This window comes from Asparagus officinalis, chromosome 1 (assembly GCF_001876935.1).
Source record: "Asparagus officinalis chromosome 1, Aspof.V1, whole genome shotgun sequence".
In the NCBI taxonomy this organism is placed as follows: domain Eukaryota; kingdom Viridiplantae; phylum Streptophyta; class Magnoliopsida; order Asparagales; family Asparagaceae; genus Asparagus; species Asparagus officinalis.
This window is the reverse complement of record NC_033794.1, coordinates 7978738-7997645: the sequence shown is the minus strand read 5'-3', so window position 1 is coordinate 7997645 and position 18908 is coordinate 7978738. Positions and strand designations below refer to the sequence as shown.

The 18908-nt window shown below is 38.4% G+C and overlaps 2 protein-coding genes across 4 annotated transcripts; one reads left to right on the top strand and one right to left on the bottom strand.

Annotated features, from left to right (window-relative positions):
- LOC109848138 (nudix hydrolase 15, mitochondrial-like) lies at positions 8121-14214 on the top strand. 3 transcript variants are annotated; one of them, XM_020417503.1, is made up of 4 exons: positions 8121-8609; positions 8699-8841; positions 10282-10401; positions 10481-10813. In XM_020417503.1, the coding sequence occupies exons 1-4, from the start codon at positions 8126-8128 to the stop codon at positions 10700-10702; spliced, it is 969 nt and encodes a 322-aa protein (XP_020273092.1). In that variant the 5' UTR covers positions 8121-8125; the 3' UTR covers positions 10703-10813. The 3 variants fall into 3 exon arrangements, with proteins under 3 accessions (XP_020273092.1, XP_020273083.1, XP_020273101.1); XM_020417494.1 differs by lacking the exon at positions 10481-10813 and adding an exon at positions 13789-14214 and having other exon boundaries at positions 8122-8609; XM_020417512.1 differs by lacking the exons at positions 8121-8609; positions 8699-8841; positions 10282-10401; positions 10481-10813 and adding exons at positions 11604-11952; positions 12044-12186; positions 13578-13697; positions 13789-14214.
- LOC109848118 (magnesium-chelatase subunit ChlI, chloroplastic-like) lies at positions 15068-18051 on the bottom strand. Its single transcript, XM_020417464.1, has 4 exons — positions 17862-18051; positions 17706-17791; positions 16883-17229; positions 15068-15991 (listed from the first exon to the last, which is right to left on the bottom strand). The coding sequence occupies exons 1-4, from the start codon at positions 17962-17964 to the stop codon at positions 15289-15291; spliced, it is 1239 nt and encodes a 412-aa protein (XP_020273053.1). The 5' UTR covers positions 17965-18051; the 3' UTR covers positions 15068-15288.

The following is an 18908-nucleotide window of genomic DNA, read 5'->3' as shown; positions in this document are numbered from 1 at the left end:
ACCTATCTATAAATTAGTAATTCTTTCCTTTTTGTATCCCATATAATCTTCTAGCATGAGGATTTTAACTTAGACAATTTTCATATTATGATCTAGTTAACTAAGTCATAGCATGCATACAAACTTAGTATATAAACATAAGTTAACCATGCTTTAAACCTTGATTAGAGATAACCAAATTATTAAATACCTAATGTGAAACTCTCTAATTAACATAGTTATTATATTTGTTCAGCCATGTTAGTGCGGGAAATTTTGCATAAAACCCCTCAACTTTGGCCAAATTGAAGATTTCTCTTCACATTGCCTATATATATGTGCACTCCACTTCTTCTTTTTGCCATAAAAGAAGAAAAATCACTCCAAAACCTCCTCCCTCTCCTCTGAACGTCCCAAGCTCATCTCCTCTTGTTCAAAAAAAAAAAAAGAGATTTCATAGATTTCCATAAGCATCATCTCTTAAGCTCTAAAGATTGAAGAAGAAGGAGAGGAGAAAGAAGATAGTGGAGGATTTTAGAGGAGAAAGTGGAGCAAGTCTTAATCCTAGGTATAATGCTCTTTTTCATGTTGTTATTAAGGATATTAAACTAAAATTATATGATCTAATTTGGTTTTGGCCTTGCATGTGAGGATTTTATCATTGCATGTTACTTTGAAGCAAGGATTGGCCCTTGCATGTCCATAATTAGTTATAAAAACATGATCTTTATATCTATGAGTATATAAAATATAATTTTTACTGGTTTATAAGCCTTATGTGATCAAGTATTAATCATCTTACTTTGGATTAGTGTAAATATGGGTTGCATGTCAATTTTATGTTGAAACAGAAATTCGTACAAAAATTTCCAGCATAATACTCTCCTAGTAAAACGATCATAACTTTCTTTGTACATATTCAAATGATGAAATTCTTTCTGTTATAGAAACTAGACTTTCGTGGCTTTCATTTGATACCCTGTTTGTTTAATTATAAAATCATTTACTAGTCTGAAAGTATGATTTAATACAGTACATGTGTCTGAAACTGTCTGCCTAAGTCATGTTCTTTGTAAAGAGCATATATCTCAACATATACCATGCATGCATGAAATTCTTTCTATTCCTAAAACTAGACTCAATTGCCCTTCTGTTGATATGAGTTTGAATTAATTTGAATAACATTTGGTAGGTCTAAACTGTGAAGCACGTGATGGTAGGGGCCACAATCAAGCAGGCCCACCCGAAAGGGACATTATAAATACCCTAGTGATTTCCTAGGGTTTTGAGCAGCGAAGTGAGGGGGTCCTTTTGGTGGCGGCAAAAGAAAGGAGCAGGAGGTTTGTTTTCGGCTGGGTATTTTTTTTTTCTCTTTTGACTGCGGATTGCAAGGTGGCAAATAGGCAGTGGTGGCTACAGTGTGCAGCGCAGGAGCAGAAGAATAGGGGCAGCCGACTTTGTGATTTTTTTTTTGTGCATCCCTCTTTTGTAGAGAGATATTTGTGTGAGGGATCTGAGAGTTTGTTTGAGGGTTTAGGTTGTGAGATTGTAAACCCCAGTTGTATCTCTCCCTCTAATAGTAGATCTCCCCCCTCCTTGCCCCGTGGACGTAGGCAGTTTGCCGAACCACGTAAAAGTTGTGTTCTTGTCGTGATTTGTAATAGCTTGTAGGATCCCTCGACGCGCAGTCCTAGAGCTGACGAGAGGAAGAGCAGATATCTCACTTTGATGAGATATCTGGCTTTCGGTTCTTGTTTCCTTTGAGAAACTAGAATTCCGTTGTGATCTAATCTCTTGTTGTGCACCTTGCGCACCGGAGGTGCTGCCGAAATTTCCGCTGCGCACAACAAGTGGTATCAGAGCTCCGGGTTGGACTTGGGAGCTTGTTTGAAGGATTCGCTGAAGGATTCCTATTTGAAGATTAGATCGACAACATGGGTGAAACAAGCACATCGGGATCGTCTCTTACGAAGACGATACACAGTTTGAGCATCAATAACATGAAGATTGATGTTCCGAAGTACGACGGCAAGATTAATTTTGGATTGTGGAGATGTCAGGTGATGGACGCATTGGACGCTCAGAATTTGGAGGACACTCTTGAGTTACAAGAGAAACCTGCCGAGATGGAAGCTAAGGTTTGGAAGAAGATGAATAGTAGGGCGTGTGGAGTTATTCGGTCATGCTTGACGCCGGATCTTATTTATGATGTGATGAACGAGACGTCGGCGAAGAAGATGTGGCAAACACTCAATGAAAAGTATCTTACTAAGAGCATTGAGAATCGGCTTCACTTGAAGAAGAGGATTTACCAGTTCAAGATGAAGAGGGGAGTTTCCATCAGGGAGCATGTTAACAACTTCACGAAGCTACTTTCAGACATGGCCAATGTGGATATCATGGTTGAGGATGAAGATAAGGCGATGCTACTTTTGTGTTCGTTGCCCGAGGATGATTATGGTACCTTTGTCCTAACTATGATTAATGGAAGAACTACTGTTAGTTACAAGGAGGTGACCTCAGCGTTAGTGAATTATGAGTTGAGGAAGAGTGTTGATGAGTCCTCCGAGAAGGCATCGGGAGATGCATTAGTAGTTCAAGACCGTGGTTCAAACCGAAGCAGAAGGTCGCGGTCTAGAGGTGCACATCGTGGGATTCGTAGGAATCAGTATGCATTTTGTAAAGAGGATGGACATTGGAAAGCCGAATGCCCAAAGTTAGATTGAGCCGAGAAGAATAAGGGGAAAGCTGTACAAGCTTCAGAGGTGAATGTTGTCAAGACTAGTGGCAACGATTCAGATTCAGATTCTTCGGGCTATTCGTTGTCTGCACTACCGTCAGTTTGTGTTGCTAACTCTACAGAGTGGATGTTGGATTCGGGTGCTTCATACCACGTTTGCCCTAGGAGGGATTGGTTCTCCAGCTTTCAGAAGTTGGAAAGAGAGGATGTTGTGCTCATGGGTAATGGACATGCATGCTCTATTGGTGGTATTGGTACAGTTCGTATTCGGATGTATGACGGAGTGATCCAGGAGTTGGAAGGAGTGTGGTTCGTTCCATAGCTGTCGAAGAACATCATTTCACTAGGAGCTTTGGTGGCATCTGGCTATAAAGTGACCTTGATGGATGCACGTTTGAAGGTCACATCGGGGTCCATGATTGTGATGAAGGGCGTCAGAAGGAGCAATTTATATTATTTGTGCTTTGACCTGCAGTTTGAAGTCCTGTGAACCCATTGGTATGAGCAAGAAGACCGAGGTAGAGTTTGGTACTTCTATCCATCATTCGAGGGGTCTTCTGAGGGGTGTTCATTCAGGCATTCGGGGGCCTTCCAAGGGAGCATTATTGGGAGGTAATAGGTATGTGGTTTCCGCAGTTGGGGATTGCTCTAGGCATTGGTGGGTTGCAACCAAGTCCCGTTGGTGTGAAGTCCTAGAAGCCCGCAACAAATGGAGGAAGTATATTGGCAGAAAGGTGAAGGTACTTCAGTCTGATGTTAGAGGAAGGTACAAGAGGGACCTATATCTGCATTTGTGCCGAGCTCACGGCAATAGGAGACACTTCATTGGTGTGGAAACTTTGAGGCGACGAGGCGAGATGGCAGATTCGGGCAGCTATTCCTTTCTGGAGGAGGATCGGCGTTTGATGTCGAGCAATGGCATTGGTGTGCAGGCTACGACATGTTTGGGCCGTCTTATGTATAGTTTGCCGACTGCTGCATGTAGAGATTTTGGATCTGGTGGAGCTGCTTCAGATTTTGGGTTGCGTCGGATGTTTGGCTACCCAGCACTTGGTCACATCGTGGATGTGAGATTTGATCCGATAGCACATTTGGGATTCAGAGGCGTGTTTGATTATCAGGTATTGGCTTCTAACTTTGTTCTGAGCAGGTATGTCACGTTTCAGCGGGTGGAGAGTGATGCTACTCCACGTTAGGTGGAGACTCCAGATCATACTGTATCATTTGGGATTCCAGCTGAGGTGACACAGATTGGGGATCATTTGGATTTGGATGCAGATGATGAGTTGGATTCGATTGCAGCTGATGGACTTAATTTGGATACGACCATTGGTTCACCTCAGATGGAGGTGTTTGATTTGTCTCAATTTGGGGCCATTGAGAGTGCTATCAGTAACAGATCGTTTGGTGATATTGAAGAAGAGTTGCAGACTTTTCTATTTGTTTGAGGGCCTTTGGAGGCCATTTGGGTGAACTACGTTCGGCTTGATTCCTTGGGCAAGAGGATACGTAGGCAGTCTTTATGATGCAGCCGGGTTTGGATTAGTTGATAGGGGTGAGATCGATTTGGTGAGCGACATCGACATTTGGGGTGAGTGTTTGCACTCCCATTTGGGTCTTAGCAAGTGAGGCATTTGGTGTAGTCGGTGTAGGCTCAGTTTGATTGGTGAGTAGACACTATTTGGTTTGAGTTGAGTGTTCGCACTCCCGTTTGGGTCTCGACTTGTGTTGATGGAGTCCGTTGTCATGAGTCCGTTGCCATGGCGTACTGGATACAAGAAGTGAGACATTTGTTTTGGTTGGTGTCGGCTCAGTTTTGGTAGAAACTTCGCCGAGGTGGAGAATTGTGAAGCACGTGATGGTAGGGGCCACAATCAAGCAGGCCCACCCGAAAGGGACATTATAAATACCCTAGTGATTTCCTAGGGTTTTGAGCAGCGAAGTGAGGGGGTCCTTTTGGTGGCGGCAAAAGAAAGGAGCAGGAGGTTTGTTTTCGGCTGGGTATTTTTTTTTCTCTTTTGACTGCGGATTGCAAGGTGGCAAATAGGCAGTGGTGGCTACAGTGTGCAGCGCAGGAGCAGAAGAATAGGGGCAGCCGACTTTGTGATTTTTTTTTTTTGTGCATCCCTCTTTTGTAGAGAGATATTTGTGTGAGGGATCTGAGAGTTTGTTTGAGGGTTTAGGTTGTGCGATTGTAAACCCCAGTTGTATCTCTCCCTCTAATAGTAGATCTCCCCCCTCCTTGCCCCGTGGACGTAGCTAGGTAACCTTTCATTGTTTCCTCTCAAGTCTTTGAGAGTTCGATTGATTACTTTCTTGAAGTTCCTGCAAGTTAGTTTCCCATGTTAATTGTATATCTTATTACTTTCATAATATTCCTATTTGATTCACTTCATGCATGAGCTCGTTGTTGATTGGTTAATCATTGCTATCTTAATGTTGTTTATTTCAGTTTTATACCTTCGATATCCTTGAATGATTTCATTGCAACAATTCGAATTGATTCGATGGTTCAACTATTGATAATGATATTATTCCTCTCTTTGTTAATGATTGATTGTCTATATTCATGGATTATGCCCTGTGTGAAGTAAGCTTCACCGGTGGATGATAATGGTAAAGTGTCCCGGGGGACAATGCCCTGTGTGAGGACGCTCACCGGTGAGTGTATAAAGGCATGCACGGTTTATTGATTATCCCAAGATTGGGGAGTTTGGGATCCTGAATATTAGACCTTGATTGTTCATCTTTACATGTTATTTCACTTCGGTCAATGATTATGATATAAGAATGGCAACTTAATGTTGAGATCCCTTTGTTCAAGTTTGATACCTATGTCTATCATTTTCATTCGTTCCCTTGAATTGTACCCGAGATTTTTATGGTTACCTATTGGGCCTTAGGCTCACCCCTACTGTTTCTGAATCCACTCGTAGGTCATACAACTGGCAAGGATAAAGGCATTGCAGACCCTGAATTTGATGATTAGCTCCGGAGGAAAATCTTAGTAGGGGTTAATTTATGTTCACTTTTGTAGTACTTTTGACTTATAAAACATGTATTAATGTTGTAGCCACTGCTATTATTGTAATATTTTGTATTACCCTTTAGTTCCCTTCTATTTTGGTATTCTATGGACTCTGCTGTCAACCTCGTGATCCTGGGTATTGCTTATGCATCTCCACTGCTTTATTTTTCGCCCTTCAGTATATCTATGTTGTGATGTGCATAAAGATTTAGCAGGTCGACCATTCTTATTACAGATAGGCCATCCTCAAATTTTTATGTACCTCCCAAAGGAGGGGCGTTACATGCAAAGTGTAGATTTGCTCAATGTATGTTTAGTATTTGTACTTATTGGATCAGTCATCATTGTATAAGTATATAAAGAAGATATGTTATCTGTTATGTCATCGGAAACATGTTAACTTTCTTTATTCGTTTGTTAAGTTACACTGATAATATGTTAACTTTCTTTGTTCGCTTGTTAAGTTACACCGATAACATGTTAACTTCCGTAGTTCGCTTGTTAAGTTACACTGATAACATGTTAACTTTTGCAATTCGTTTGTTAAGTTAAACTGATAACATGTTAACTTTCGCAGTTTGCTTGTTAAGTTACACTGATAACATGTTAACTTTCGCAGTTCGCTTGTTAAGTTAAACTGATAACATGTTAACTTTCGCAGTTTGCTTGTTAAGTTACACTGATAACATGTTAACTTTCGCAGTTCGCTTGTTAAGTTACACTGATAACAACACTGATAACATGTTAACTTTCGCAGTTCGCTTGTTAAGTTACACTGATAACATGTTAACTTTGGATGGTAAATTGATAACTATATTTAGTAAATTGTTAAGTATAATCTATTTTTGTTTACTATTATTTGTAATCTATTAACTAACACCCTTATTTTGATAACATGTTGGTTTTTACATTTAACATGCGTTCATATTATAGTTAACATGTAAGTTGTGATAGTTATCAGTTTATATAACATGCGTTCATATTATAGTTAACATGTAAGTTGTGATAGTTATCAGTTTATATATAATAGTTAACATGTTAACTATATCATATTATAGTTAACATGTAAGTTGTGATAGTTATCAGTTTATATATAATAGTTAACATGTTAACTATGTTAACATTTTGATTTAACCTATTTATATATTAACTGATAACTATCACAACTTACATGTTAACTATGTTAACTATTATATAGTTCTCATTTAACGTGTTAACATATTAACTATAACACGTTAATATAGTTCATTTACGTATTATAGTTATCAATTTACGTATTATAGTTTTTATTTAATGTGTTAACAAATTATGTTAACATGCTACGTATTATAGTTAACATGTTAAATGAGAAATATATTAACGTGTATATGACCTGAAATAATAGTTAACAGATAAAGAATTATAAATAACAGTTACGGTAAATGACAATTAACGGATAATAGATTACAAATAACAGTTAACAGATTACAATTGGGAGGGGGAGAGGAGGATGTACGGTTAGGGTTAGGGTTTGGTCGGATATTGGGGCTCAAGAAGTTTTTGTTTGGGGTTGGAGAATGAATAGGGGAGAAGGGGATATTGAAAGAGGAAAGGCGGTTGGCGGAGCTCCGACAGCGGTGGTGACGTTGGTCGTGTAGAGAGAGGAGGAAGAAGAAGTGTGATTTTGGGGGAGATGACATTGATTTTGAGGAGGGGTAAAATTGGGTTTTGGGGAAAACATGAGCTGGAGTCATGATAAAGGGGCTTGGGCAAACTTTTTTCAAAAATTTAGGTTGCAGCACATTATAAATAATGTGAGGGGCTGGGGCACATGACTTTTTAGGTTTTGGGGCCTTGAAGGAATTTTTCCTTCAATATATTATACTAAACACCAGTGATTATTAGAAAATCGCAAAAAAGGTGTTAGAACAATTTTTCAAAACAGCCCCATTTCAAAAAAAATTTAAATCGACCTTTTTTTTTATTTATCAAAACCGACCCGATTTTTTGATTAGCAGCTAATCACCATCCTAAACAGTCGGGGTTGCCAATCCCGACTATTTAGGAGGGTGTTAAAACCTAATTAGAAGCATTAAACCCTAAAAATAAATGTCCTAAATAGTCGGGGTTGCCAATCCCGACTGTTTAGGAAGGTGATTAGGCTGCTAATCAAAAAATCGGGTCGGTTTTGGTAAATAAAAAAAAGGGTCGATTTAAAAAATAAAATAAAATGAGACTGTTTTGAAAAATTGTTCAGGGTGTTAACATGGATTGGAAAAAGTCTAAACTATGACTAGATTGGTGCACCTTTTTCTTCCACATGAATGTTCATTAAAAAACCATCACGGATTTTGATTTGTCATAATCAAACTTATTACTCCATCCGTAAGCCAATGGCTATGAGATTACAGTTCAGGGGTTTTCTTCGGTTTGTAAATTTTATGGGGATCTTTTACAAAACACCTAGGTCAGGGGATTTTGTGAAATTTACCCACGCTCGCGGAATGAAATCCAACTGTGAGTGTTTATTCGAGTCCAATTCGATCCCGAAACCGATCCTCAACCCGACTTTCCATCGCCGGCGATTCCGAGAATCCGAGTCCACACCCAGACGCAAACCCCAGAACCCGATGGATTCGACTCGGAGACTACTGAACCTAATCGAGCAGCTCCGCATCTACAAACCTCAGCAAGATGAAGACGACGGCATCGCCGACGGCGAAGACGTTGGCGTGGACGAATCCGCCGCGGGTCGGTTCGAACCCCTACCGGCCCGGTTCAGACCCAAGAAGGCCGCAGTCCTCATCTGCCTCTTCGAGAACGAGCTCGGCCAGCTCAGAGTCATCCTCACTAAGAGATCCTCCACCCTCTCAACTCACGCTGGTTTTTATCTTAGATTCCCGACATTTCTAGTACAATCTTCGAGAAAAGGGGGGGCTTTTTTTGTTAAAACAAGGTTTTTTTTTGGGCAGGTGAGGTGTCGTTGCCAGGTGGCAAGGCGGAGGAGGGGGATGAGGATGACAAGGCGACGGCGTTGAGAGAAGCCAAGGAGGAGATCGGATTGGATCCTTCTCTTGTTTGTGTTGTTGCTGTGCTTGAACCCTTTTTGTCTAAGGTAAATTGATTCATTAATTTAGTGTTGGATTTGGGAAATTTGAGGTTTTGGTTGCTGGTGGTTAATTACTTGTTTGCAGATGAAATTTTACCGATCAATTTAATCGAAATGTTAGGTGAAGTATATTTAATCAAAATGCATTTGCCCAAGAGAAAAATAACCTTAACTATGGAAATCGCCCATTTAGGATAGATGCAGCACTTCTTAGAGTGTAATTTCTCATTTTGGTATAGTCGTGTCCATGCTTCGAATATTCTCATTAATTCAAGTCATATATGCAGGAAAAGTGTATAGCTTAATCATTGGAAGTTGCCCTGTATGATATTGGCCAAAGTTGTAGATACACCTTGTTCGGTCAGTACTCTTTTTAAGTGATAGACCAGTTCATTAGGACCTACAATGTACGGCATTGTCCATCATCTCTATTATGTGTGGATTATTGTCTGCCAACATTAGGGACTACAATTCTAAGATCTGATAACAATTTGTCATGATCCCAATCAAACTAAAGATTGAAAGTAAATGACTAAAAAACTTTCTAGAAAAGAATTTCACATTGAAACAGCTAACCGAATATCATCTATTGTCGATCTTACATCGAAGCTTCGTACTGTCCAATAAATTTTCCTGGTATTCAAAATCCAATAGAAGTCATCCATGGAAATTGTTCAACTTGTATATCAGTTACCAATAGCTTTCAAATAATTCCAGCCTGTAGAATGAATTTAGATCGTTGGTATTTCCAAGTTTAAAATCTCTTTGCCATGCCTTCAAATTTTTAAATTGTTCATGTTGCCATATTTAATTGCTCGATACTAACTAACATTTCAATAAACAAAGATCATATTCAGAGGGGGGGAAATCAGGTTATTATATCATAGGAGTAGAACTTGCATCTGTGTGCTTCCTTCTCTTCATTGTTCTCTGTTTTCTGACAAAACATGAAATTGGTATCCTCGAAAGTAATTCTAAGGTTCTTCTATCCAGCATTCAGATGGATGCAGCCAGTACTATTCATATTCAACATTCTGAAATGTTCATGTGTACTATATAGAACAGTGGTGAAGCCACATTTAGTGGGCAAAAGTTCTATAACTCATAACTTCCTTGCACTAATCCATGACCTTTTCTCACAAAAAGAAAAAAAGGATTATGAAAATATTTGTCAGATTAATCAGCCCTCAGCTATTTGTATGAAGACGATCCAATATCTGAACCTAATAATAGCAAAAAGTTCTTTTTGATATCATGTATGGAACCTCTAACCTTTTCTGATTAGTTGAACTTGAACTTGATCAAATTGACCATCAAATTCTTGTCATGTTTATTTGACGACTAATCTTTCTTGATTATGAAGCTACTAAGAGAACCCAATAGTCAACATTTTTCTGTGTTCATTTTTAAGAAAGAAAGCTGATTTAGTTTGTATCTACTCTGTAGCATCTTCTCAGGGTTGTTCCTGTAATTGGTATACTTTCAGACAGAAAAGCTTTTACTCCTGTTGCAAACAGTTCAGAAGTAGAAACAGTGTTCGATGCACCATTAGATATGTTCCTCAAGGTTAAATTTACCTCTCAATAAATGCCGTCTGTTATTACCTCCTTTTCCAAAAACAATTAATTTCATTGATTGTCATCAGGATGAGAACCGGAGGTCAGAGGAGAGAGAGCGAATGGGCTATAAATTCCTGATACATTACTTCGATTTTGAATCTGAGAGCAGAAGGATTGTAATATGGGGATTTACTGCAAGAATATTGATTCGAGCTGCGTCAGTTGTCTATCAGATGCCACCTGCTTTCCCTGATGGGAAACCCAAGTTCAAAATACAGCATATTGTAACCAAGAATAATACATCATAACCTCTAGATTAAAATTGTAATTGTAATGAAACAAATAGTTGTAAGTGTAACTAATTCATCTTCATACCAAATAGCTCCACAATAATTTTAGTGGTGGGTATTTGAATCTGAGGGCACATATTTGTACTAGCTCTTTAAAAAGCATTCAATTGAAAGGGACAAGAAAATCTGTACAATTTTTTTTTTTTTGCATATATTACATAAAACTTTCATAGAGTTTCAGTGAAATGATAAGTACTTGTGTAATCTATCCTTATGCAATACATACTTGTGACCCAGATAACCCAAGCACTTACTTTTGTAAAAGAATTTGCACCGCAATATACTTTAAATATTGCATAGATGACATAAAACATCTATAAAGAAGTCATAGAGAACCCCTTCAAAGATATCAGTAGTAATACTTTTCCCCTCAACACTTACAAAATATGTGAACAAAAAAATTTATATCTTTCTACTGTATGAATATCTTGATGAAAAAAAGATATGTTCGGTAAATTTTACCAACCCCCTACGATGTGAAAGTGTTTTTACATCACTACCCTGAAGTTTATAGATATAATAATATGAGAAAATTTATCTTTCAATATTATACTAAACACCAGTGATTATTAGAAAATCGCAAAAAAGGGTGTTAACATGGATTGGGAAAAGTCTAAACTATGACTAGATTGGTGCCACCTTTTTCTTCCACATGAATGTTCATTCAAAAAACATCACGGATTTTGATTTGTCATAATCAAACTTATTACTCTATCCATAAGCCACTGGCTATGAGATTATAGTTCAGGGGTTTTCTTCGGTTTGTGAAATTTATGGGGATCTTTTACAAAACACCTAAGTCAGGGGGTTTTGTGAACTTTACCCACGCTCGCGGAATGAAATCCAACCGTGAGTATTTATCCGAGTCCAATTCGATCCCGAAACCGAACCTCAACCCGACTTTCCATCGCCAGCGATTCCGAGTCCCACACCAAGACGCAAAGCCCAGAACCCGATGGGCTCGACTCGGAGACTACTGAACCTAATCGAGCAGCTCCGCATCTACAAACCTCAGCAAGATGAAGACGACGGCATCGCCGACGGCGAAGACGTTGGCGTGGACGAATCCGCCGCGGGTCGGTTCGAACCCCTACCGGCCCGGTTCAGACCCAAGAAGGCCGCAGTCCTCATCTGCCTCTTCGAGAACGAGCTCGGCCAGCTCAGAGTCATCCTCACTAAGAGATCCTCCACCCTCTCAACTCACGCTGGTCTTTGATCTTAGATTCTCGACATTTCTAGTACAATCTTTGAGAAAAGGGGGGGCTTTTTTTGTTAAAACAAGGTTTTTTTTTTGGGCAGGTGAGGTGGCGTTGCCAGGTGGCAAGGCGGAGGAGGGGGATGAGGATGACAAGGCGACAGCGTTGAGAGAAGCCAAGGAGGAGATCGGATTGGATCCTTCTCTTGTTTGTGTTGTTGCTGTGCTTGAACCCTTTTTGTCTAAGGTAAATTGATTCATTAATTTAGTGCTGGATTTGGATTAATTACTTGATTGCAGACGAAATTTTACCGATAAATTTAATCGAAATGTTAGGTGAAGTATATTTAATCAAAATGCATTTGCCCAAGAGAAGGATAACCTTACCTATGGAAATCGCCCATTTAGGATAGATACAGCACTTCTTAGAGTGTAATTTCTCATTTTGGTATAGTCGTGTCCATGCTTCGAATATTCTCATTAATTCAAGTCATATATGCAGGAAAAGTGTATAGCTTAATCATTGGAAGTTGCCCTGTATGGTATTGGCCAAAGTTGTAGATACACCTTGTTCGGTCAGTACCCTTTTTAAGTGATAGTCCAGTTCATTAAGACCTACAATGTACGGCATTGTCCATCATCTCTATTATGTGTGGATTATTGTCTGCCAACATTAGGAACTACAATTCTAAGATCTGATAACAATTTGTCATGATCCCAATCAAACTAAAGATTGAGAGTAAATGACTAAAAAACTCTCTAGAAAAGAATTCCACATTGAAACAACTAACCGAATATAATCCATTGTCGATCTTACATCGAAGCTTCGTACTGTCCAATAAATTTTCCTGGTATTCAAAATCCAATAGAAGTCATCCATGGAAATTGTTCAACTTGTATATCAGTTACCATTAGCTTTCAAATAATTCCAGCCTGTAGAATGAATTTAGATCATTGATATTTTCAAGTTTAAATCACTTTGCCATGCCTTAAATTTTTTAAATTGTTCATGTTGCCATATTTTATTGTTCGATGCTAGCTAACATTTCAATAAACAAATTTCCAGGTTATTATATCATAGGAGTAGAACTTGCATCTGTGTGCTTCCTTCTCTTCATTTGTTCTCTGTTTTCTGACAAAACTTGAAATTGGTCTCCTCGAAAGTAATTCTAAGGTTCTTCTATCCAGCATTCAGATGGATGCAGCCAGTACTATTCATATTCAACATTCTGAAATGTTCATGTGTACTATATAGCACAGTGGTGAAGCCACTTTTGGTGGGCAGAAGTTCTATTTTTCATAACTTCCTTGCACTAATCCATGGCCTTTTCTCACAAAAAAAAAAGATTATGAAAATATTTGTCAGATTAATCAGTCCTCAGCTATTTGTATGAAGACGATCCGATATTTGAACCTAATAATAGCAAAAAGTTCTTTTTGATAGCAAGTATGGAACCTCTAACCTTTTCTGATTAGTTGAACTTGAACTTGATCAAATTGACCATCAAATTCTTGTCATGTTTATTTGACGACTAATCTTTCTTGATTATGAAGCTACTAAGAGAACCCAAATAGTCAACATTTTTCTGTGTTCATTTTTAAGAAAGAAAGCTGATTTAGTTTGTATCTACTCTGTAGCATCTTCTCAGGGTTGTTCCTGTGATTGGTATACTTTCAGACAGAAAAGCTTTTACTCCTGTTGCAAACAGTTCAGAAGTAGAAACAGTGTTTGATGCACCATTAGATATGTTCCTCAAGGTTAAATTTACCTCTCTTAGCGCAATCCTTTAGTTTGATATCACCCTTCTCTCTTTCATTGACATCAATTTTCCATTCTAAAACTGATCAGAATGAGAACCGGAGATCAGAGGAACGAGAATGGATGGGAAATATGTTTCTTGTTCATTTCTTTGATTTTGAGGCTCAAAACAAGAAGTTTCTTATATGGGGTTTAACTGCAAGCATATTGATTCGCGCTGCATCGGTTGTTTACAAGCGGCCACCTTCATTTCCTGAACAGAAACCAAAATTTAAGATCCCTCGATTGTTACCTGAGAATTGTCAGATGCCATGATATAATGCTTTATATTTTAACGAGAATAAAAAAGCTGTCACTGATGGTATTTTTCAAAAGAATGTGGATCACTACCAGATGAAGCTGGTCTGCTGAGTATTTTTAGCTTGGTAGGCTGCTAACTGTCATAGTTGGGTATTATATTCTGAAAAACTACTTTTATTGGTGAATATGATCAAGTTAGTTATAAGTTTTTTAACCAGAATTTGAGATTTTATGTAACATTGATAGAATATAGCAAATACCTGTATAATCTACGAGTTTGAAAAATCATTTTGCCATGGATGAGAGTGATAGTTATGAGATTGTTCATGGTTGTTTTCTTCTTACTCTTCCTCCTATTCTTGGTGCCTCTCATTATTTCTTTGATGCATGTTTCTATTCGTGTAGAGATACTTACCTCATTAGATAAGTCTTTAATTGATTATAGACATACGCAATGTAGCCCTATGTATCTCCCTTGCAAAAGAATTTTGGTCTTTCATTGCTTGAAAGTGCAACTATATAGGGCAGAAATTGGAATAACTTTTTTTTAAAAAAAAATAAAAAGAGCACTATTTGGGTTACATTCAAAGAAACCATTTGAGAAGTTAAATTGCTGATTTGCTTTAAGTTTAAGAGATTTTGATGTATGAAAAAGAGTTCACTTGTTGAAGCATAATGAGCTTGTGTTCTGCTTGCATCTTTTTCAACGCAGCACCGAAGCCTTCATCCTCCTACCTATGGACACAATTCGAGGTTTATAACATACTTAATATGGCATCATTCTTTCATCAAGCATGGAACCATTCCCTTATTATGAATAGAGATTGGATGCACAGAGTTAGAATTGAGTTACGTCACAACCAAAAGTTTAAGTTTATATGGTTCACAGGTTATGCTATCTTTAACCAACATAAGAACCTGAAAGCTTTTGGTCAAACAGAGCATGAAACACTGGAAGAAAGATGAAAATAAAGACATAACATAAAAATGCCAAGAGAACTAGAGATCAATAACCTTTGATGATAGTACCCTTCATTCAAGAAAGCCCAATTAGCAAGATGTCTGCAGATAAAAGAAATTTGACAATCTTATATTCAAGAAAATATCATGTGTATGATTCTCTCCTCTTAAATCCATGCTAGCTAAACTTCTCGTATACAAACATAAAACGCTTAAGGAACTCATTACACCGAGAAAATAAGGCAACAGTTCTACTAGAAGACATCAAAATCAAGATAATTTCTCCAAAACAGTAAACAAGCATCGCATCTTTCACCTCATCAAAATCCTTCAGCTAAATACCTCATAGAACTTCTCTATAACAAGCACCCCAGAATCAATAGACTCCAAAGGATCCTTCCTCAGCCTGTGCCTCAAACAATTAGGAATCACAGTTGCAATATCTTCTGCTATAACCTTATCCCTCCCCTTCAAAGCAGCTAAAGCCTTTGCAGCTCTATTAGTCACAATATCTCCTCGCAATCCATCAACGTTCAATTCAGCACAAACCTTAGAAATCTTCACTCTCAAATCATGATCAATCTGAACTGAACTCAATGAGCTCCGAGCTGCACCAATTTGTTGCTGGAGCTTCTCTTGCTCTGCTTTGTATGATTCTCTGAACCCCTTTGGATCTTTGTCAAACCTTGCTCTTTCTTCAACGATCTTTACTCTAAGTTCTGCATCTCTAACAGTTCCAACTTGAGCATGCATACCAAATCGATCAAGAAGCTGAGGTCTGAGTTCTCCTTCCTCTGGATTTCCTGAACCAATTAGAATGAATCGTGCTGGGTGAGAAATTGAAATGCCTTCTCTTTCTACAGTGTTCCAGCCAGAGGCAGCAGAATCTAGAAGAACATCGACTAAGTGATCATCCAATAAGTTGACTTCATCGACGTAGAGGATTCCTCTGTTTGCTTTTGCTAGCAAACCTGGTTCGAATGCCTTGACACCCTCGGTTAGGGCTTTTTCAATGTCAATGGTGCCACATACCCTGTTGATTTAGACATGTATGATATCTTTATTAGAGATTTTGAGACACGAAGAACAAATGTACTTTCAGAAGTCAAATTATTGATTGGATGTAGATTAATTAGATTGTAAATTCGATAATTCAAGAAACAAAATGTATGCCAAGGTAAAATCAAAATCAAACTAAATGGGGGGAAAATCACCAGTCTAAAATGGGCACTTTCAATGTTAATGCTGCCAAAACTAATTCTTTATTTGAGGCAGTTCTCCTATGTTTGTAAGAGACTTTAGGATAAAAATGTTGGATCTAGACAAAAGTTAGCTATTCAAGAGTCAATCAATAATCCACATCTTGTAAAAACTACTCTACTTTGATTGCAATAGTTTCCAGTTTGCACAAGAGACGTATTTCATGTATATTAAATGCAGTCATGCTAAATGCACAAAATATAACAAACATTTGATTAACATTGAACTGCGTTACGTATCCTTGTTATGCTGGGGGGGGGGGGGGGGGGGGGATCAACTACTGTTAATAGTAGGTCACATTTTCAGATTGGTTGTTAAGTTATCATACTGTGATTTTGATAATTCACAAATTTTTATGTATGCCAACCTAAAACCCAAGAAAATGAAAACAAAAGAATCACTACTCTTAAATGGGTATTTAATGTCAATGCTTCCACAAAACCTTTGTTCGTTCAAAATAGCTATTCTATGTTGGCATGAGATTTCGAACAAAAAATATTTGGTTGCTAGACAAGAATTACCACATTCAAGATTCACAAATCTGCCTCATATAAGACTACGCATTACACTTCCCAAATTGTAGAAGGGATTAGATTCATGGATATTAAACATAATCCAACTTAAACGATGATAAACAATTCTTCAACTGGCATCAAACTGTTACCTATCCTCAGTTGCACCAAGGGGAAGATCAACCATGGTAATCTTAGTAGTACTAGCAGGAATGGACTCCCCCATAGCAACCCGATCTCTCACTTCAGGCCCCATTGACTCTGGATCCTCTGGGTCCGAATTAAACGGGTCGCCCACAACAACCTTGATCTCTGGCAAGAGATCGACCAAAGACCTCACCGTCGTTGATTTCCCAGTTCCTCGATCCCCCATTATCATCACTCCCCCAATCTTGGGGTCAATCACATTAAGAAGCAAACAAAGCTTCATCTCATCTTGACCTACTATTGCTGCAAAAGGGTACACTGGGCGTTGGCTCTCTTTGGCTTTCTTCTTTGCCTGCAGATTGAAATTACAGGCAACATTTGCTGTAGGAAATTACGTTCAAGTCTGTCACTGGGATATCTGTATTTTGTTATGAGAAATGCATTCTAATGTAAATTCAGATTTTGCAACTTTTGCTCTAACAAATGCCTGTACACTGTAAATCAAGTGGTTGTTTGACTGTAATTGTAAAATCATACAGTTTATGAGCTGGACTCTATTAAGTTGAGCACCCGAGTTAAATTTTCAATTTTTTATTTGTTTCATGAAATTTCAGCATTTATTGTAGCCAAACTGATTATCGCAGTTGCTGATTTTTTTTCTTCTACAATATGGAAATAGACTACATTTCCGTGCTAGCCAAACATTGGATATAAAAAAAAATCTATAGAGTTTGCTACTCAGCTCTATTTACTGTCAATTAAGCAAACAGCACCACATAAAAAATGTCATCAGAATGAGATTTTGCAAATTAGGGAGAAACTTTGTACTTCTTCGGTGGCGATTTCGGTTGCAGCGACATTTGAGACACGAAGAGGGACGCGGATTCTGATTCCTTTGTGAGATATTCTACGACCTGTGGAGAGAAATTGAAGAGTTAGGGTTTGGGCATTGAGGGTTCGAGAGTGAGAGTTTGGTTTGCTTACTGGGGATGGAGACGATGGAGAGTGGAGCTGAGGAGCGAAAGGATCGAACTTTGGAAGTGAGAAGAGGAGAGGACGCTGAGTACTGCGCTGAGAGGCCCGCCATTGATTTGTTCTTCTCTGTTCTTTGCTCGCTCTCTCTGCTCTTCCTTCAAAAAGAGAGCTGCATTAGAGCGTGCTGCGATTGGAGATAAGGGATAGGATATTGATCACGTTTTCGAGGTTTTTGTCTATGTACCCCCAACATCTATTCTCTTTGCAGACTTGACCCTGATGACTGCATATTTGCTAATTAATCCCCATATCCTATTCCATCAACTATACTCTGTTGCCGTCTGGTTTAACAATTAACACAATTAAAATTCAAAAAAGGGTGAAAATGCAAATTTGGTGAGTAATATGAAAATATTTGGGGATATATAGGAAAAATAATATTTTATTTTCTCATTTTATCTCTTGTCAATTTGAAATTTAACGAAGTAAAAAAAAGGGTTATCTACTCCTTTATACAAAAAGGAGGATCAGAGAATCACTATTCATCAAACAGTAAATTAAACAGTAGAGTGTAACTGTAGCATATACACGAATTTCAATACCCATTTATTGCACCGCACAAACAAGACTTTCTACAGTAATAAATAGCAGCATATCCAAAAAAAGGGCAATCTGTCAAAACCAAGGCTTGCTACAGCATTGTGGGCCCCACATATACCACTTACAAAATTCTTCAGTTTACACCTCTTATACATATATATACATGGGTAACCAAAAAAACAAGGGAAAAATGTGTCCAGGCCCCAAAATCAGAAACTTCATGTGCTGCAGCCCCTCCTAGTTTCCCCCATGTGGTTCAGCCCCTTGAACTGTGACATTTTGTGCTGCAACCCCTTTTTAACATTTATTACATGCCAGCTAAGCAAAAATCCCCAAAATAACCTTATCCACCCTCCTCAATCCTTCAAACCCAGTTCTCTCTCTCTCTCTCTCTCTCTCTCCTCTCTCTCTTTAAAAACAAGGGCTTTCTCAAACTCGTCGCCCTGGCCCTCGCCC